The following is a 22,463-nucleotide window of genomic DNA, read 5'->3' as shown; positions in this document are numbered from 1 at the left end:
ATGGCAGTAATTTCACACAAACATCTGGCCAATTAAGCATGCTCTTTAGGAGGTGTTTCTCTTAGTGACTTTGTGAAGTAATGAATGAGTTTCAAATCAAACATCACTGTCAATATATTAAATAATCCACAGTCAAGGACTAAGTCAGCTTGGAACATTTCCAGTCCCATCATATCTCTAAGTCACTTTTTTTCTTGAGGGGAAGAAACATCAAGATCTTTACTTTTTTATTCTGCATTCCTGCCCATTTTATTCTACTCGTGCTTGCACATACTGAAGGTCTGCTATGTGTAGAATACTAATCTGGGAGTTCTACAGATTACAAAGGATGCATGTGATACAATTTAGTTTTCCTTCTAGTTTAGTTTTCCTTTCTCAAACCTCTCTGCCCTCCAGGCCATCTTCAAATCAAAAGCATAGGAACCAGCTCCTTAATCAAATTTAAAAACTTCTATTTACTATTTAAGGTTTTGTACAACTTGGCCTCTGCTTTCCTTTCTAGACTATTTATACCTTATCCCCAAATACTCTGAGGTGAAGATGGTAACTTCTTTCTTATTCTTCTCACAAGATATGCCATCTTCTGACTCTTATGAAATTTCACTGGATGTCACTCCTGCCTAGAATTCTCTGTCTTATATTTTTCACCTCATGACTTCCTAGGCTTACTTCAAGTCTCAGCTAAAAGCCCACTTTCTACAAGAAACTTTTCCTGATGCTCATTAATGTTACTGTCTTTACTCTGTTGACTATCTCCAATTTATCCTGTTCATAATTTGTTTTTACACATAAGTTTTTTATATTGTCTTCCCAATAGGCTTCTAGTTCCTTGGGAGCAAGGATCATCTCTCACCTTTCTTTGCATTTCTAATGCTTAGCATAGAGAAGGAACATAATAAATATTCATTGGCACACAATTCAGATCCAGTTCTGTCATTTTAAAATAAAAAAACCTAAGACCTCTGCATAGTGGCACAAGAACAATCAAGATTGAAACAAGTCTCCTAAAATCTAGTCTAATGCTCTTACTGCAGATGATTCTCTCAATGAAATCTGCTTATGAATGAAACATTATTCTTCCTTCATATACAATCAGCTACTATCTTCTACATATCCACAACCATTTTAGCATCCATTCTTTTTTTTTTTTCTTTCTATTCACTTGGCTATAACCCTGTTAATATCCTTGTTACCTCTTGCATGAATTCTACAACATTTTTAGTGACTTTCCATTTTCAGTTTCTCCCTCTCCAATCTATCTTCCAGTAAGTTAACAAAATAATTATTCTAAAGCAGTCTGACCATGCTACTGTCCTGCTCAAAATTATTAAGCATCTTAGTTACTTTCTGACTCTACAATCTTAATTTCTATTTTTCTTTCTCTAAAATACCCAAAGGGTAAAATCTACTTTTCACTCATATTTGCTTTTCAAGTTCTTTGATATGTTCTGTTTTCTTTCCTTAGAATATAAGCTTCTTAAGTATATGGACTATTTTCTTTTCTTTTATAACTTAGTTTTTGGCATAGTTTGTGTCACTAAGGAAGAACCTAAAAATGTTTGTTGATACTATTGTCCCTCCTAACCTTGCCTAAAAGTAGCTAGGTGATGTAGTAGTGAAGAATGCAGATTCTGGAGTTCCAGTTTGGCTATTTGACCCTAGGCTAGTTACTTAGTCCTCTTAGCCTAAATTTCCTCATCTGTAAAATGACCTAAAGAAGGAAATGGCAGTATTATCTTTGCCAAATGGGGTCACTAAGCGCTAGACACAACTGAAAAACAACTAAACAATAAATGACCCCTAACTCTTAGATTTTTTTTTTCCCTGCAATAATCATTTTGGGTGATAGTGCTAACTCTTCTGAAAGATCTTCCCAATTCTTTTACTTAATGATTTGTTTTCTCTCTCTCTCTCTCTCTCTCTCTCTCTCTCTCTCTCTCTCTCTCTCTCTTCCCAACCCCCTCCTATCTGTCAGTAGATTTTAAGCAGATTTTAAGCACATTCAGAGAACTGTCCTAAACCATAGTAGTGAACTGCTCATGAGTAGTTATGGAAAAAGTATGGCAGACATGGACAAAGGCAGACCCAAATTCGCTGATCCTATTTTTGACACTTTCTAAAAGGACAAATCTAACCCCTCTATTCTTTAATTTCCTTGTAAATTATCAAGAAAATTCCTGTTTGGGTATAAGTTCAATATGACTGCCACAGTGTCACATTCAACTCTTGGACTCTGTCCTCATATTATTCTCAATACAACCCAGTGAAAAGGATTAAAGAATGTATCCTTACTATTAGGATAAAACAAAATATTAAACAAATTCCTTACTAGCATACTGAGCCTACAATGGCTTATCCTTTTATAACCTAGAGAACTAAAAGCATGTGCTATGTATTCTAGTCAGTCTGGTCATAGACTCAAAGTAGTTGTCTCCCCAAACTGGAAGTTTCTGCTTTTCAGAAGGTGAGATATTTTTTGATCCTTTGAAACACTAATTAAAAGTTACTCAAATCTGATAGTGATTTTTGAATTGTACTTTAAAATCTCTAGATGTTGACGGCTCTTTACATCCAAAGCTGATCATTTTATTTTTGGGAATTTCCATTTGTTAGAAAAGTTACTTTGTGTTAAGATAAAAAAGTTTTCTTTTATGATTTTAAGTTTCTCACGAAAACAAAGTCCCATATTTTTAATACCATTATTCTAATGGTGCTTCAATATGACAGTGGTGAGGAATCTTTTTTTTTTTTTTTTCTGTCAAGGACCATTTGGATATTTACAACTTCATTTTAAGGCCATAAAATTATCAACTTATAAAAGTTATGCAATGTATGTTTGTACTTAGCTTTCTACTCATTATCTTCAGCAGTTGCCTTAGTATGTTGACTGGACATTCCCCACTTCTATGACATCAAGATGTGAATTACAACCATCTCAAAAAACCATAAAAAAATAAACAAACAAACAAAAAAGAATGATTAAAATGAATGTCATCCAGAGAACAATGAGAAGGTGTGTGGTAGGTATGATAAGGCTGAAATGTATAAAAGATGAAGAACCTTAAAGAACAATAATAAAAATGTAATCAAAGAAATTTGTTATAAGAAGAAAAAATAGATTATTTACAAGAAAAAAGAAGGGGGTAATGACAGTTGCCTAGCCAGAGTATGACAATAGTCATATCATGATGCTCATGTCGTGCCTCATCATGTCAAAAGAAAACAACAAAGGTTTCACTGACTGGGTTTTGGTATAATCCCTGGGGTGAGCTGTGGGAAGCATGGAGCAAAGTAGCATCTAATAGGCTAGCAATGATATTTTGTGATATTCACTGTTTTTTTGGGGGGGGGGGTTGGTGGGGGGAGAATCTAAATTTTATTAAGTCACAGATCTGTTTGAGTGCTTGACTTAAACTGAATTCTGACTCCCTATACCTGTTATCTGTGGACCCTAAGATTGCCTTCTGAACCAAGCAAAGAATGTAAATTTGTTGTGAATGTAAGCTTTTTTGTTATTGCAAATTGCAACATAAATAATGATAGAATCTCAGAGTTGGAAGGGATATGAGAAGCTTTCTAATTCAATCTGTACATGGACAGAAATTCTCTCTACAACACAATCACATCATCATCCAGCCTATGCTTGAAGAACTGCAGTGTAAGGACAATTTAATGAGTCAGATAATAAGTTAACAATTCTCTGCAATTTGCTGATGTGGAATCTGGGCAATTTGACTCATCATGATATGGTTTATAATTTTTAGATTCTAATCTATAACCTGGGTCCTTCCTCCCTCCAGGTCTAACATAGTAGTGTATTAAATTATAACATTTATGGCTGATGCTTTTCTCTCTAGTAAAACTAAAAATGGGGGAGAAATGGAAAGAAACTGTCTATCTGAGGAAATAAATGATTCTGCCTTTACCTATTCCCAAGATTTCAGGAAAACAGAAATGAGATGCTCCTGGTACCAAATCGTGGCTGTGGTCAATGGGTATTAAATGGACAAAATGATTTTTGTGGGCATAGTCACTTAATAATAATGATAGCAATGGCTTGGTTATTGTTAAAAATCAGAAAGTACATACAAGATTCACTCAATAGCTTCTTAATGTGGTTCAATTTTTATTTGCCATAGAATTTTTAGCTTGGTTCATTACCCACAGCAGAAATCAGTGAGGAAATAACATAATTACGTATCAAAGTAGAAAAATGAAGAGCAATATACAGCAAATAGAACTTATTAGGCAAAGACAAAGATCCATCTAATCCAATATCCAATCTCTGATAATGACAGCAAAGGAGATTATTGTATTATTTACTGTACAACAAGAATGCACTTCAAATATATTTAACTTTCCTTTAATAATAGACTATGTGAAAATGATACATATTGGAGAGGATGTGGGAAAACTGGGACACTAATGCATTGTTGGTGTAGTTGTAAAATGATTCAACTAGTCTGAACAATTTGGAACTATGCCTAAAGGGCTATCAAACTGTGCATATCCTTTGATCTAGCAGTGCTACTATTGGATCTCTATCCCAAAGAAATCATAAAGGAGGGAAAAGTACTCACCTGCGCAAAAATGTTTGTAGCAGCTCTTTTGGGGAAGACAAAGAATTGGAAAATAATGTCCACCAACTGGGGAATGGCTGAATAAGTTATAGTATATGAAAGTAATGAGATATTATTGTTCTATAAAAAAATGATGAACAAGCTGCTTTTAGAAAAGTCTGGAAAGATTTACATGAACTCTTGCTGAGCAAAACAAGTAGAACCAAGAATACAGTGAACAAAATAACAGCAAGAATGTGCAATGTTCAACTATGAAAGACTTGGTTCTTCTCAGTGGTTCAGTGATCTAAAACAATCACAATAGATTTTGGAGAGAAAATGTTATCTGCATCCAAAAAAGAACTATGGAGACTAAATCAACACATGTTATGTTCACTTCTATCTTCTGTAATTTTTCTCACCTGTGGTTTTTCTCTTTCATTTGATTTTTCTCTTCCAGCATCATTCATAAAGCAATATAAAAATAATTTTTAAAAATAATAAAAAAGATATACCCCCACAGGGCAAAGTTCACTTTGATACCAGCAATAATTGTCACTCTTCCAGGAGGGAGGTAAAATCGCTTTGTGATATAGATAATAAATGAGAGGAGAGGCTGATCGACTGTGAAAGACTTGTTTCTTCTCAGTGGTTAAATGATCCAAGGCAATTGATTAATCATCTTTCATTCTTACAAAGGCATGTTGAAGTGGAGGGATTCTGATCTGCAAGTAAGGAAAAAGTCCCTATATTGCTCCTTATTAGTCATGTGACTGGGAACATATTATTTGTCTTCCTAAAATTTCAATTTTCTCATTTATAACATGAAGGGTTTGGACAACATGATATCTATAATGACGGATATGCTATAGCTCTAAAGGTTACTAAAACTCCTTTAACCAATTAATTAGATAGACAGACACTATTAAAATGTATTTTAATGAAATTATTTTAGTATTTTAGTATTTTCTTCCTCACTACATAATCTCTGCTAATTGAAAATTTTCTCCATGCTTCAAGGCCTGCTTTAAATATTGCCTTTTTTCCATGATCTCTGGAAGTCATCTTTTCCTCTAAACTTTCAAAATATTTTCTTTGTACCACTCATACATTTATCCCCTTCTATTTTGTATTATATTTTATTGTGTATCCAGATTCAAAATTGCCAAATAAATTTCATGTTACTTTGAAGGTTAGAACTATGTTTTATTTATTTCTCAGATCAAATGAGATAATATACACAAAAGGGCATTGCTAGCCTTAAGACACTGAAAATAACAGTTAGTATCACCCTCATTATTTAGTACAATACCTTACATACCTTGAACTTGCTATCTTTGTTGAATTGAACTACTGTAAGGGCCTTCCCTTAACTTACTATAAATAAAGCACCTTCAGATTTTTAAGAATTTATTCAAGTTCAAATATTCTAGAATACAGTAAAACATAATGAACTAACAACCCCAATCTCTTTATTTAATTCACCTTCTTGGGGATCTTTGTTAATTCCTGAAGTATGTATATTAGAACATCATTAGGTAGTCCTTCTGTGCTTATAATCCTACTTTTGTAGAAAGGTAGGATCCTATTTCTTGTTTTATAGATAATATCTTTAAAAACTATCTGCAAAATGTTATTTGCAGCTGATCTTGGACCAATGTCTTCAGAAAAATGTCAACAGTAATTATGAGGTCCTTTTCCTATAAAATAACTAATAACCATGTGGTTTAGATACTTTTTCCCCCTTTGGATAAATGACTTTACATTTTATCATATTAAACTTCATAGGCTACATTTTTAGTCTAATCTTAAATATGTGATTTCTTTCTATGAATGAACATTATCAACTGAGCTCAAATTTTTGGTAAATTTAGATAAATCCTCCCCTCCTGCCCAATGCATTTCTTTCTCTAGATCATTTTAAAATCTATTTTTAAAAAGGGTCTTTGGTAATTTTTTTTTTCCTAGAGAAAACTAATTTCAAGTTTACTCTACTCTTCTTTTTTTTGTTTGTGATCCACTTTTCTGTTTCTGATAAATTTTCCTTTAATCCCATCAATAGTCATTTATTATTTCTTTTAAACAGTCTTGATTGTAAAATTGTTTACTATCTTAAAGTAGTAAAAATTTAGCAGATTTTCTCATTTTACAAAGAGGGAAATTGAAGCCTAGGGCAATTAAATTATTTTCCTGGTATCACATAAGTAGTAATTAGAAGAGAGAGGGTTTTTTAATCCAAATTTTCTTCCAAATTCAGTAGTCTTTCCACTCCACTATGCTACTATACAAATCTAACTGTATATTGATTCTGTTTTGTTTGCTTACTAATTCCATCCAATATCCTGGTAAATAAGAATATTAGAATCCCTCCCTCCCTGTTTATCTGAAACATAAAATCACCCTTCAATACTTCAAATAAGTACTTCTATAGTAAACTTAAAGATCTTCAATAATGGAGAATTCTACTGCATCCAATTTCATCTTTATTTAGTTGCATTTATAGAAAAAATTTCTTATAGTGACCCAAAATATTCTTTTGTATTAAAACTGGTCAATTGTCGTAGCTAATTATAATTAAGCTCTCATTGCTACAAAGTGGTCCTTTTACACATTCCTAATTATCTCTACTTACTCTGAAAGTAGACATATACTTCTCAAATAGAAATGCTAGAACTTCTCTTTGGTTTCCACAATAATTCTTTACTCACTTTTCAAATGCAATCCTTGCCTCCTATTTTATAGGAAAAAATAAAATAAAATGAGGTCATTCACCTAGAGCTCCATTTTTTTCATTTACTAATTCCTCATTTCACATGTTGACTATTTCTCCAAGCTCCTACATAATTTCTTACTTCCATCTCTGATAAAGAGGTGGCTCTTTTTTTCTTACCAAGGCTAATCAATGTATATTCAACATTGATTGTATCCATTATTATTCTCTCCTGTAAATTGTCCTTCCTATCCCGCCTACTACCAAACTTCAACACTCTTTGTATACTTTTGCACGTGCCTACACAAACATTCCTAGAAAAGATTCAATAGATCCCACTGATCATTTTAGCTATTTTTCTATACCTCTCCTCTTTTTTCTCAAACCAGATGCCTTGAAAAAGTTGACTACAATTGGTGTGCAGACATTTTCTCTTCTCTTCCCCTTTTCTAAACTCCATAGAATCTGATTTCCAACTTTTATCATTCAAATGAAACTGTTCTCTCTAATGTTACTGATGCTCTCTTAATTGTTAGATAAATGTTTTTTTTTTTTTTTTTTTTCCAATCCACGTTATGTTTTACCTTTTTAGTATTCAGCACTACTTATCACCTTTTTCATTTCTTTGGATTTTCATGATTGCTTTCTCTTTGCCTCTTGACCTTCCTTGATAGTCTTTTTTGTACAATATCCACTAATTGAGTATTCCCCAAAGTTGTCTTCTGGATCCTCTTTTATATTTTCGCTTTTCCCTCTTCTCTTGTCAGCTCCCAGGGCATCAACTACCATTCTTATGAACCAATAATTTTATTATGATGCAAATATATTTTAAATTATATATTATAATTACAACAGAAACTTTTTATTATATTACAAACCATACTATGTTATGTATAATAAACCACATACATATACATAAACATATTATATTATATTAACATATACCTAACCCATATCTCTACTGAACAGTAGTCCTTCAGCACACTCTATTGAATATTATGAATTGCATGTCTTTCTGTCATCTAAAATTTAACAAGTTCAGAGCAGAGCTTATCTTTTCTCAAAATCCTTTTCCTCCTTATGTGACATAAAATTCCACATATTCACATTATTATCAAAAGTGCTGATTTTGGTATCATATTTCAGTTTTCAAGCCTTTACTCCACATATCAAATTAGTTGCCAAATGTTGTTTTTATCCATGCCATTTGAATATGTCCCTCTATTGATACTTACAAGTTCAGGTGTTCATCATTTTATCATCTCTAAATTATATTATTGCAGCAGCCTTTGGTCTTTCTTCTTCTTCTTCAAGAAGCAACTCAAGTATTATATTCTGCATAGTCTTTCCACATTCCTCCATTTCCCTAAAATTACTTTGTATCACACTACTTTGTAGAAACATATGCATATATTTGCATATGTTCACATTTATATGCACACATATATATTTACACACATTATTAGCTTTATATTATGGTGAGTGAATGTTACACATATTGTATATATGCATATATATATATGTACTTATATGTATATGTTAATATTATATATATATATATAATATACATATATACATATGTATATGTATTTTTCTCCCCTATGAGAATATAAACTCATTTGCAAATAGAGATTATTTTATTCTTTATACTCATATCATCAGGACCAAGCAAAATAACTAGAACTTAGTTTAAGCATATTTATTGATTGAATTGACTTATAGAAATTTCTATTTTGTCACTCTGTCTGAAGTCACTTTCTACTTCCTTTCATCCTCCCACAGCTGCCAAAGTGCTTTTGTTTAAATTCAAGTCTGATCATGTTTATCCCTCCTGTATCCATTCATAAATTCTAGTGGCTTTCTGTTATTTCTATAATCATAGATTTTGAGCTAGAAGCAACATTCAAGGATAGGATAAACTTCCATTTACAGTTCTTCCCAACTAATGCTTATGTTTTCACTCTTGAATATCATTCCCTTTTTCAATCCAGCCATATAGGTCTAAATGCTATTATCTGCATTAAGTACTGTATTCCCCTTTCTCATACTTTTGCACTAGTTATATGTCCCATTTCTGAAATACATTTCCTTTACACTAGAAATTCCTGTTGTGCTTCAAGGCTTACCATTTACATCTGATTTCATTAAATGCTAGTGCTTTCCCTTCCAAAATTATATTGAAGTCTTTGTATAGGTACTAGAAATTAGAACTATGTTTTTATCTTCATATGGAACTTCCAGTGTGGACACTTCCTTCTATCAATTCAAGTCAGCTTTTTCTCTAAAACTTATACTCTTAGAATGTGTTGCCTATAGCACCAAGAGGAAATAAAATCAGAATGTCACAGATGCAACTTGAATCCAGGTCTTCTAATATTAAAGGTAAGCTCTTTATCCACTGTGCAATGCTAATTCCTTGTTGTGTATATATTGTGTATTTTTATATATGTATATTGCCTTCTCCATTAGAAATAAAACTTTCTTGATGATAAAGACTATTTTGTTATTGTTCAGTTGTTTCAATCATATTATACTCTTTATGATCCTATTTGAGGTTTTCATGGAGAAGATACTGGAGTATTTTGCCATTTCTTCTCCAGTTCATTTACAGGATTAAGAGATTTGCCAAGGGTCATACAAAAGTAAGTATCTGAAGCTAGATTTGAACTCATGTAGTAAAGTCTTCTTGCTTCTGTCTCTGATCCCTATGCTACTTAAAGAGCTCAACCTGTTAAGAAAGTTTTATTAAAAAAAGGTTTTGCTGACAACAAGGCTTAACATGATCTTATTTTCATTTCTTTCTCCTGGATCTTTCTTATTCCAAACAATAAATTTGACCCCTCATCTATGTGGCAGGCCTTTAAAATTTTGAGGACAGCTATCATACCTCATTACCCCAAGCCTTCTCTAGGTTAACTATCTCTAATTATTTCAACTAGTTCTCATATGGAATTGATAATTTTATATTACCTCATTGTTCTCTTCCCCTAGACACTCTAGTTTATCAATATTCTTTTAAAATTGTCCCCAATTGAAGTCTGACAAGAGTATAACACACTTGGAATATTACATCCCTGTTTCTTGAAAATAAGATTTGCTTTTTTTGACAACTACATCACATTGTTGATTGATATTGATCATGCAGCCTTCTAAAATCTTCAGAACTTTCCCCCCCTGCCCCCCACAATTATCATTTTAAAATAATTTCTCCATCTTGTACTTCTGAAGTTTATTTTTATACCCCAGTGAATTTTTCTCATTTGATTTTCATTTTATTAAATTCAGGCCAATACTTTAGTTTACTTTTGAAACCTGACTTAATCATGTTAGATATACTTTCCAGGTCTTTGGCACTTTAAAACTTGGTGAAAATATTTCATTATCATTGAAAAAAAAATGTTAACTACAGAGGTCTAAACACAGATGGCTGAGTTACTTTACTATGCAGTTCTATATTAGAATGTATTCTTAAGTCCAGCCATCCATGAAATTCTGAAATTATATTTTTCTATTATCATCCTATTGACATCTCTTCATTCTCTCTACAATACTGTAAGCTATGTTATCAACAATTCTGTTAAAATTGGGAAAACTTTATCCACAATAATTTGATCAAGTACTAGGTAGCTTGTGATCTATTTTATGGCAAGAAATGTCTTTTGCCTTTTTTATATCCCAAGAGCTTTGCAATATAATGGGCATGCAATAAAGTTTCAATTAGCTTATCTTTTCAAATTAGGAAAGGAATTAAGACTGGCAAGACTTGTACTTGATGAAGCCATATCTTATATTTTTAATCATAGTTTACTTTTCAAGTTTTTGCTATCACTTTAATGATTCTTTCTAGAATTTTTGCATGTATAAATGTCTAGTTAGTTATTTTGTAGTTTATAGCATTGACTTTTTTCCAGATTTTTTAAAATTTCCCCTTTTCAATGAACTTTTAAATAATGCTAATGTTAATAATTAAAATGCTAGCTCTATTAATACTCAAAGACATAGTTTATTTGGGCTGGATGACCTGAATTTATTTAGTTCCCTTCCTGAGAATTAATCAACTATTTTCTAGAAAGGAAGAATGATAGTTTAGATTATTTGGGCAAAAATATGAATAAATAGATAACTGAGGAACATGCTTTTTTGACAGGTGAGTGGTTGTTTTTTGTTGTTCATGAATTAATTATTGGTGAATGAGTGTGAAAAAAGGCATTTATGTATAGCAAATGGGATATACTGGTTGTAACTTTATGTAGGACAAAACATAGAGTAAAACCACAATGTCTTTATGAACCATTTTTTCTGTTCTCTTATTTATTGACAGAAAATTTTTTTTTAAGTTACAACACAATGAAACGATGGTAAATACAGAAGATGCAATAGTATAAAAAGCCATTTTAACCCTTCCCTTGGTTAAGACACTTACAGCAGACAAGAACTGCCCCACCCCAAATTCCCTCCTTGAATGAAAACAAACAAAAATAAATAGAAATTAATAAATAGAAAACAAATCACTGCACAGACCTTAACTCTTTGATTGCCATGGCAAGAACCATGCTGATGATTCTAGCTTGTGATGTTGGTGTGGTTAAAGGTTGCCGCAGCAGTCAAAGGGTTATAGCTTGTAAACATAAGTACTTGATTGGAAATGTTCAGTCATGTTAATGATCTACAGTGATGAGATTAATATCATGACCCCTTGACCTTTAATGACGCAACATTATAAGGAATTAAAGAGATAATAGCTTGGTGAGCTGTTACATAGACTAATCAACCCATTTTATTTAACAATGCAATATGAAGCCTTGATTTACTAATAAAAGACAACTTGTGAATAATAAAACACTGTTCAATGCATTGATCAATAAAAATCAATGGAAAAATTAGTTTAAGCACCACAAAATTTTGCCTGATTATATCCGACAGTCATAATACACTTTAGCACCATTTAGTCAGCCTTGCAATTGCACACAAACAAGCTTTGTGTTTGTCAGTAGAAGCTGCCTGAAGGAATAATGTAAGCCAGGTATAAGAAGGTTACTATATAGAATTCTGTGTGAGCAAAAAAAAAAAAAAAAAAAAAAAAAAAAGGTTAATTCAACCATTCCCCCCAAAACCCTAATTATTTCCCAAATTCTAATTTGTAAAAAAGCAAACAAAGGAAGCTTCAGTATCTCTTTGCTTACACACAGAACACTATAGATATCAACAACTCCACTGAAATGATGTTAAGATTGTAACATAAACTATCAACCTCCCAAAGATTAAATGTTGACTTAAACTGTATCTAAAACTGACAGTATCATGGGGAATGGAAAAAAAAAAAAAAAGACAATAGGAGATATCAAAAGGTGCCAGCCTTAAACTTTAATTTCTCCGCTTTTTCTCTGCTTCACAGCTTTAAATATACTTCAATAATGTTTTCCTCAGTTTTAATTCTTCTCATTTTACCTAACTAAAATAAGGAAAGAAAGAATATGTTTTAGAGGAAGCTAGAAAATGTGAATTACCTCAAAATGACTTATTTTTGGAGCTGAGTTCCTTATTAAATCTATTAGATATATGTGCAAAGTTTAGGGGAGAATGACTTTATTTTATTGGATTTGACAGTTTAAACCTATCTAATGAATATGCTGTATATATGCAAATTTTATATTACTAGATAGTCTAATGGGATTCAATAAACCTATATCCAGCATCATAGTGATCTACTGTTGACATCTTAACAATGTTAATATGAATATTCAAATTAAAAACATTCTGAAAATAGCTTTATAGTAGTGAATATTCTGGCCAAATTTCAAATATCAATAATTGAGATGTTATATCTCTTTAACACCATTAAGTTATCATCTGCCCCTTTAAAAACATTATTTTAAGTTTAATTGGCTCAAAATTAAGCTAGGTAAACATTTACTTCCCTCCTATAATATAAAAACAAGATCTAATTCTTTAAAATTTGATTGCAGAAAGGAACTCTTCTTAGACTAATAAACCTGAAACATTTTTTTTTTTTTATGGCAGATTTTTTTAAGCTCCTAAAAATAGAGGTCTATAGTAGAAATGCTGATTTTATCCTATCCAAGGGAGCAATACACAAATTTTGTCAATACCCATTCATCTTTCTCTCTCTAATGCACATGCCCTTTATATATAAAGAAAAATAAACTTAAGAATCAATGTGTTATGTGTTTAGTATCATATACAAAGCATTATATTTCTTTACTTACCTTTCTGCTTAATTGTTGCATTCTCCAAATGCAAACTTCATTTTTGTTGCCTTATCAATAGATTAATAGTCACCTTATTCAGCACTCTACCATTCTTAGAGAAAGAGTTGCATAAGCAGCCAGAATTTCCAATAAAAAGATATTTTGAAAGTGACTAAAATGCATATATTTTCAATAAAATATGTATAGGCACATATGGAAAGGAAAAGGAAAAAAAAAAGTTCTGGGTAACACCTCTGCCTTATGTGATATTAGACACTCACCTGAATTCTGCCTTTCAGAAAGAACTGAAGGAAATCATACCTATGGAGAATGATACTGTAGAAAAGAGAAAAATGTGGCTCTTGCTCATGAAAAGACATAGAATGAAACACACACACAGATACACACGCATAGAAATCTTCTTATAGATATTTTGTTACTCATCAGAGTCTGCATTCTTCTAGTGACAAGTGGGATGAAGTCAAATAGAAATGTGAGATTTATAGAGGCATAATTTCAAGCTCCTATGATCAGGGATAATATATGCTTGAGAAAAATAAGAAGGTAAATAATTAAATTCTGGACCAGTTAAACTTTATTTGTAACTTGAACAGTGGACAATATATATATATATATAATATGTTGTGTGTGTATGTATGTATACATATATATGCATATGTATATATACACACAAATGAATGGATACATATATGCATATATATGAAATACACTAAAATATAATTTCAGTCTAGAAGGGGAATTAACTAATTTTTTTTTCACATAAAAGTAATGGAGAGAATTTTTGTTTTCTAAGAAATAAAAGAATAATATGAGACTGAATTAAAGGATGCTTGATGATGAATAGGCATGCATTCTAGAGAAAATAGAAGTGATTTGAATTGTCACTTCAGCCACTAAAGTAGAAATAATATATAAAATTATGCTACTATTAAAACAAAATTAACACACACACACACACACACACACACACACATATCCAATTGAAAATGGGCTTCCAAAAACCAAAACAAAGACAGGACCTTCAACCTAGTGAAACCAGAGATGAACTTTATACCAGGCATCAAATATTGAGTTATGGCAAACACTGTGTATAAACAACATCAAATTATCTCATGGAAAATAGCATCTTAAGACATTTCTTATCTTACCATAAGACAATCATATCTTACCATGAACTAATCTTACCACTATATATAATTTGCAATCATATAAGAAAGCTTAAGTTAAAAGCCTCCCATATACAGTATACATGGAGAATGTTGCTATCAACAGATATTTCATGGCAGAAAATGGTAATAAATATACAAGAAACAACTTCAGAAGTCAAGAATTCACATTTCATCACAATTTCATTTCTCTTCTTCCATTTACTATGTCTTATTGCTAATGTCTTCTTTTATGGAAGCTGAGATCAATCGCCTACATTGAGCTACTTTCTTTAAAATTCACATATTTAATGAACTTCATTTTCAGATTTTCTGGAGGTCATGCAAATTCCCTCGTGGGACAGACCATGAAGCAAATTTGAAAATGTTCACAATACATTTGCATTCCATTTATGTTTCCTTTTCTTAGCATTGCTTAATCTACTCTTCAAAATACTGGCACATTGAAGAGAAAACCAAATAACATCTCTAAAACAGCATCAGTAGAATTCAAAAACTTCAGGATACATTTTTTTAAAATCTGTAAAGCTGAACCATATAGAATATAATAGTCACTTTTAGATGTGTGTGTTGTTTTTTTTTATATTTGAGGGGGTTTGTGTTTACTATTTATTGGTCATTTATGGTATTCTTTTCCTTGAATGTCTTCAGGCAAGAGTAAAGGTAAAATATATATATATATATATATATTATAACTTCCATTGAAACTCATTTCTCATGAAGTAATTTGTGCTTTCTACATCCCGTTCCATGCTCACCACTACATCTAAAATAGAAAGGTACATTATAATTTTCCAGAAGGAAAGAATTAGAATTTTACAATTCTACATCTTCCTTGAAATTTTGAAACTAATTAATATTTTACTTAGGACAACCAAATACTATTTTAAAAATAAACATGATTAATTTGACCTAAGCCATTTTAGAATAATTTTTTTAAAGTTATTATTTGGAACAACATTTTAACCACTTTGAATGTATACCAGGTAAAATTGTATACTCATAAAAGGCAGATCATTAAGGCATGTTTTGCAAAAGGTATTTATTATGTGAGATGATCAATTAGAACTTCTATGTGTTGGTAGCAGTCTGTTTTGTGTATATCCTGATGGAATATCCTTAAAATTCGGATTGATAGATATCAGGTGCTGACAGTTTAGCTCATACAACAATGGAGGTCAAGTGTGATGTGGAGAATAGTTACAGTTGCATTGTCAGGATCATACTTTAAATGTTTCCATTTGACACTATAGTATCTTCAAAACAATAATTTCCAATATTATGTAACTGTTAAAGTAGGTTTGCTAGGTATAATGAGAGATTGGTGGTTTCTATTTATTATCACTCACAGATTGTGCATATTTCTAAAAGATAAGTACTTTTCAGCTAATAGCTAAAAAGTTTTTATCTTTATAACTGGCATTCTTTGCACAGTGCTTTGCTGATAATAGGTAGGCAGCAAATATTTGGGACTAATTATGAGACTAATATATTTTAGGAACCTATGCCATGTTTATTTGATCTTTTGTCATGTCAGGTTGAGCAAATATTTTGCTTTTGTAATGATCGTGGCATTGTCCATGACCTCTTTCTTCTTTCTCTCTAAAGCTTCAACAATTTTTTTTTCTATGACAAAATATTCCTGATATTTGTGTTACTACTTCATATGGAACTTGGAAAATGCCACATAGATCCACAACTTCTACTAGTAGCTATTTGTTCTTATGCATGTCAAAATTTGCTTAACAAAAGAACTTCTTTAGATCACTTTTCAGGTAGGGAGAGTTGATAAACATCAAATATATTTAACATTTACCATTTGGAGAATATTGGTATTTGGCAGTTGTTATATTTTGAAGTATGCATACCCTTAATAGAATAACAAAATAGCCTTGTGCTTTACTAGGTTTGTCAAACGTCTTGTTCTCACCCCACTCACATGATTGTTTCTCTAATTGTTCATAAGAGCAATTAATCATCAATTCAAGATTCTACTCATTTCTGTAAATATTTCTGAAATCTCTTTCTTATCACATATTCTTCACACATAATATATATATTAGCAAAATTATAACACAAATCCATTACAGAAAATATTCTGACTTCAAGCTTTATGTTTTGTGTGGACTTAATGGTAGGTATACTATAATATCAAAAATACATTAGGATACATTTGTGCTGTATTTAAGGTGTCGATATTATTAATCAGTATCATATGGTTAAATATACTGCCAGGCTAGTACAACCCACTAAAACAATATCACCAGGTTTTACAATCTAGTGTATATATATATATATATATATATATATATATATATATATATATATATATATATAAACATATATTTAATATATGCATCTACATATGTATGGGTATTTGTGATTTTATGTGTGTATGTATTTATATATATATATATATATATATATATATATATATATATATATATATATATATATATCCCCAAAGGATTTCTAGTCTTACCATGCTAATAAAAAGTTAAAAGGTAAAACCTTCCCCTTTTTAATCATTATTTACGGTAATTCTCAGAAATGGAACAAAAATTGAAAAAGCATACATGAACATTCAAATATACACAGGAAAAATGTGATGGGGATCTCACTCCTCATTCTTCTTTCAAGACTTTATCTAATTTTTTTCCTTTGATACTTTGACATTCTGCCTTTTGTTCTTATGCATTGCTTGTTATTCCCAATATCTTATATACCCCTTGAATTATTTGCCATATCTGTGTTCTCAGCATCTGGTTATAAATGATTGAATTGAATTGGATTAGTTATCATTTGACAAGAAAACATAGCATGTATATTTTAATAAGATTACATATCCTTTATCAATGTACTGGATTTTATACATACCTACCTGCTTACATGCATACCTACATGTAACACATACACACTATGTGTATATATATATATATATATATATATATATATATATATATATATATATATATGTGTGTGTGTGTGTGTGTGTGTGTGTGTGTGTGTGTGTGTGTGTGTGTGTGTGTTTATGCCACACAGTTTTTTTTTTCTTTTGAGGCAGATAAATGTTGCCTTTTGATTTAAAGCACAAACTTGCTTAACTCAGTAACACATTATATGCATGAAGTTGGCTATAATATTGCAGTAAAATAAAGAATTTTCATTTAGGCTGTTAATTCTGCTAATATTGCCAATGCTGCCAATTCTGTAGAGTCATATATGTTTTCATATAGGCTATCAATACTGTTAATTCTGGGAAGAGTTATGTTGTCATTTTTGGCTGCTTTAAACATCATTTTGAGAACATCTGAAATTGAAGGTTACTTCTGAATAACAACTCTGTTTTGTAGAAATTATATGCTGATCAGTAACAGGAACTATTTTATCTAAAGTTAATTATATTCATGCTGCAACAGAAACCATCTAGACTATTACCTCAATGACTATTGACCATAATACATGTAGTATTATTTTGAAATAATATAACAGCTTCCTGAACAAAGAAATGAAACATCAACAAAGAAAATGTTTGGCCAGCACCATTTTGAATTTATTTTCATTTCAATTTTAGAAACCCTAGAACTTAGAAACTCACATGACTGATGAATGGATAGCTGGAATCATATTAGATAGACTGAGTTCTGAGAATCTGTATTAATAGATTATTTCTCCTAGATGATGGCTCACAGATGTTCATACTTAGTCAGAAAGTAGCTTTGATAAGAGTTTAGACAATTAGGTACTCTCACTTTTATTACTTTAATACGCTATTTTCCCTTAAGCTTAAGGAGAAGGGAAATGGTGGTATCAATAATTGCTTGAAAAAATGCCTGTTTTCCAGTGATAAAAATGAAGTTCTAGACAGGAATCAGTGATGATTATGATCAAAATTATCCTTATCTTTTTCTTCCTACATCTCTCTGGTAGTCTCACAGTTCGATTCTTTTTGCTCTAGGATTACACATTCCCAGTAAAGTTTAACATTTTATCCATTTTCTGACCATGTAATTCTATGCCATACTTAGGTATAGACCAAAAGAAATGTATTCACTATTGTGAGCTAGAATTCAGACATATACTCACATATATACATACACTCAAATGATTTTTTTTTCATTGTATAATGTTACACCTATTTTCTAGTCTTGTGTACTTTTCAAAAAATTGTTACCAGATGAGTAAGGCAGCACTCTTTGCTTTTTAGATGAGAAATCAACTTTGAATTATTTTGAATGAAATTTCATCTGTGATTTTTATGATATGTTCAAAAATTATGTTGGCTTCATTCAGACAGACAGACAGACAGACAGACACACACACACACACACACACACAGCAAATTCTAATTTCCAGGGTGTTTTTGCTCATTGACATAAAATTGCAAAAATATTTTTAAAAAAATCTACATGCCACACACTGCATAATTGAGTTTGTATAAATATCATTTGATGTTCTATAATGGTAAATTATAGAAGTCTATAATTTCAGCAGCAACTTTAGTGGAAGATTTAAAGCAACGCTATAGGCTGATTCTGGTGCACTCTCTGGATCTATTTTGCCCTCAAATATAGCCTAGAAAACCTTCCAAAAATGAATCCATATCTACATATTGTTTTGCTCTAATCTTTTTCCCTCTAACTGCTCATTTTTTTTCTCCTTGCATATATATCTGTTTATTCAAACCTAAGAAGTTTTTGCAAGGCTTTTTCAGCATGCTACAAATGATTATATTGTAGTTCTCTGACCAAATCATAAACATGTAATATAACAAAAAAAAAAACAAAAAACAAAAAAAAATCAATTTTCATGCTATTTTGAGTATCGATATGAATTCAAGGCAGTCAAACTATCCATTTCCAAACAATAATGCAAAACTACACTCATTAAAAATGATCCAGTAATGTATATATTAGCAAATGAGTAAGAAATCTTTTTAACTAGTATAAAATTCCTGCTTTATATAAAAGCCACACTGGCCATTCAAGTATTTGAGGTTATTTTTTTTCCTGTAACTTTGTATTTCATTGTAAAATGATGAATTTGGACATGAAATTATATGAACATCAAATAAAAAATCACTTCTACTTGTAGTTTAACCTTAGAGTGTGCAGTACTGATAGCAAAATGCCCACCTGCAGATAAAATATGTGTTCAATTCCTTTTCTTCCCTCCCTAAGAAAACAGCTCATATTTTTCTGAGTACTTGGATAGTGATTACCCAGTTTTTAGAAAGCAAATTAACATTCCAGATTTATTAATAACATCAGATCTTGCAATCCCTTTCTCTTGTGCCAGTTTGCAAGTTAAAGGTCAAAGGGTAAAGACATAGAATAGTACTCTACTCGTAAATTTCTCACAGAAGACAATGTTTAAGTTGTGGTTAATGACAGTCAAACAGTTCAATAATCAAGTTCAAGGCAAGCTGTTCATTGTTTCAAAAGCAATTCCCCTCCAAGCCTGGCTTTCACACAAAGCCAGAGTCTGATTCATGGGGTGCATTCATTCTGACCATCTTTAATATGTTCACAGCCCAGTAGCTGTAAAGCCTATCACTGCAAGAAGCAGTTCCTAAAATCAATAAAGAGGTCTGTCAGTTGCTGACTTTTCTCTAGGAAAAAAATATTGATACAAACCCGCTCTGCAGGTCTCATGAAAATGACAATACTGCTGTTAGGACAAATCACACTCAACAATGAAATGCTTTGGTGGTCCCTTGGCTCTGTCAGTGATGGAACAGACAGCTAAAAGCCACAAGTCTTGCCAACCCTTTGAGAACTTTGAGAAACATGCACTAGGTAATGCACTGGAAAATATTCATGCAACTTCAGAGTCATTGTATTGGTCTACTTTGGAAACTGTTATGCTTACCTGTATGTAATTAGATACCAAGACAAATTGAATTTTCATGCAATGGAGTTTGAAACAGAAATTCAATATGTCTAAGATAAAAAATCTTAGGCTATGAAATTGTAGCCAGTTGTCTTTATTTAGGTTTTTCTTCTTTAGAATTTACTGGTAGAATGCTAGATGGTATCAAAATTTCTTTTTTTTTTTCTTTTTTCTTTTTTTTTTTTTCTTTGCCAGAAAAGTTTTCTGGCAAATAACTTTCCTGTCAGTTAGTCATAATTTCATTTTAGCAGTTATGTGAATCTTTTTATGCACTTTTTGTGATCAAAATATATCTTTTTTTAAAAGCTCTGAACTTCATGAACTTATGTTTGTATATACCACTACCAAGCCCTGTAATTTAACAGAACCCCAGATTATCAGCCTAAAACTCTGAAAACTGATGTGATAGTTCTCAAAGGGTTACACCAATGTAATACTAGTGCCATATTTCCTTATAAGAATCACTGCTACTTAGATTCCCTGCAATCCACTTGAGCGACATACTGCTTCTTGCTATGCTTTGTAATGAGTGTTACTGACAGACCCATGAAGGCCTGGAGCAATTGGCCTCATACAGCTTGGGAAGGGGGGAATCACAACAAAAGTATAGGAGCTGAGAAAGAGAGGGAAAAAAGAAACACCTCAAAACAATGAAAAGGTTCTGTTTGAATTTAGTTATATGGATATAAATGTGATAAAACATTGAGGACAGAGCTCCAAACAGTTGTATAAAACGCAAAATGGATGTATCATTAAGGCTGTCACTATATTGCAGATATTTTGGCCCCTTGTTGGTTGGAAAATGGCTGTCCAAACAGTCTAACATCCTGCATGTGTCATCCAGGTCTCCCACCAGACAAAAAAATTACGTGTAGGAGTAAAGGACTAGATCCATAGCAGACAGAAAGCAATCCTCTTTGGAGACAAAGCTGTTTTGGGTCTTCACACTTTCCTGAAAGTTCAATTATGGGTTGTCTTGTTCAAAACTTTTTTTTTTTTTTTTTTTTTTTTTTAAGCAAAATCTCCTTCTTTTTTTTTTCCCCTCCAGAAATGTGATCAAGCTTCTGGAGGCTCAGAGGGGTTAAAGTAGGGGATAATGTTTGAAACCAATAAGAAGAATCTTCTTTTTTGTTGTTTTTCTTCTTTTTCCTCTTCTTTAGTTAATCCTAAAAGTGTACTGGGCATTGAGCGTGCAGAGGAAAGGCCTAGAACTGAATGACGAAGAAAGACAAAGGACTGAAAAAACGGCAGATACTGTGTATCATGGGAGCTTCCCACTCGAGTGAATTTACACTCAGGCGCAGGACAGGCGATCCCCTGGGATTGAAAGATCAACCCTGATCCACACTGACAGATGCCTGCTCCTAGCTAGGAAACAGCATAACAGCTCTTGTGTTGAATCTCAAGTTACCACAAACTCCTGGGAAAAAAAGGAAAAAAAAAAAAAAGAGCCCTTTATCACACCCACTCTTGCATAGAGCGTTTGCAGTACAGTATGTGACGCGGTGTTCCTTTCCTCTTGAATTGGAACACTGTGTAAACCAATACAAGGAGGCATAAGGCCAGGATGCAGGGGATGACGATAGCTATGGCTTTCACAGTGCTGGCTGTGTTGTCCAGTTTGATGACAATGTCTACGTCATCTGGTGGGCTATGTCGTTCTTTGTCTCGGTCTGTTGGTCCTTCACAGCCCATAAAATCCTTGAGAATGGATCTGGGATATCCAGGTTCTACCTTAAGAACCTGGTTATTGAATTTCCAGTATTCTTTTCCTTTATAGAAATATGTAAAGCCTAAAAAATTAAGAGAAAAAAATTATTTACAGAGGCATCTGCAGCTTCTTTATAAAAACAAATTAACTGTCTATTCAATAGTGAAATTCATTTACTTAGAATATTTTTGGGTG

The 22,463-nt window shown here is 31.9% G+C and overlaps 1 protein-coding gene across 3 annotated transcripts in view; it reads right to left on the bottom strand.

Annotated features, from left to right (window-relative positions):
• The window catches only part of MMP16 (matrix metallopeptidase 16), a 489,795-nt gene that overhangs the window by 34,532 nt on the left and 432,800 nt on the right, over positions 1 to 22,463 (bottom strand). The window contains exon 10 of one of the 3 annotated variants that reach the window (XM_074270093.1): positions 20,705 to 22,350. The exons of 1 other annotated variant lie outside the window; for it this stretch is intronic. In XM_074270093.1, coding sequence (XP_074126194.1) covers positions 22,016 to 22,350 — 335 coding nt within the window. In that variant the 3' untranslated portion in view covers positions 20,705 to 22,015. Of the gene's footprint in view, positions 1 to 20,704; positions 22,351 to 22,463 lie in introns of those variants that run through there. One more of the 3 variants, XM_074270101.1, reaches the window with a different exon arrangement.

This window comes from Sminthopsis crassicaudata, chromosome 1 (genome assembly GCF_048593235.1).
Source record: "Sminthopsis crassicaudata isolate SCR6 chromosome 1, ASM4859323v1, whole genome shotgun sequence".
In the NCBI taxonomy this organism is placed as follows: Eukaryota; Metazoa; Chordata; class Mammalia; order Dasyuromorphia; family Dasyuridae; genus Sminthopsis; species Sminthopsis crassicaudata.
This window is presented reverse-complemented; position numbering and strand designations above follow the sequence as displayed.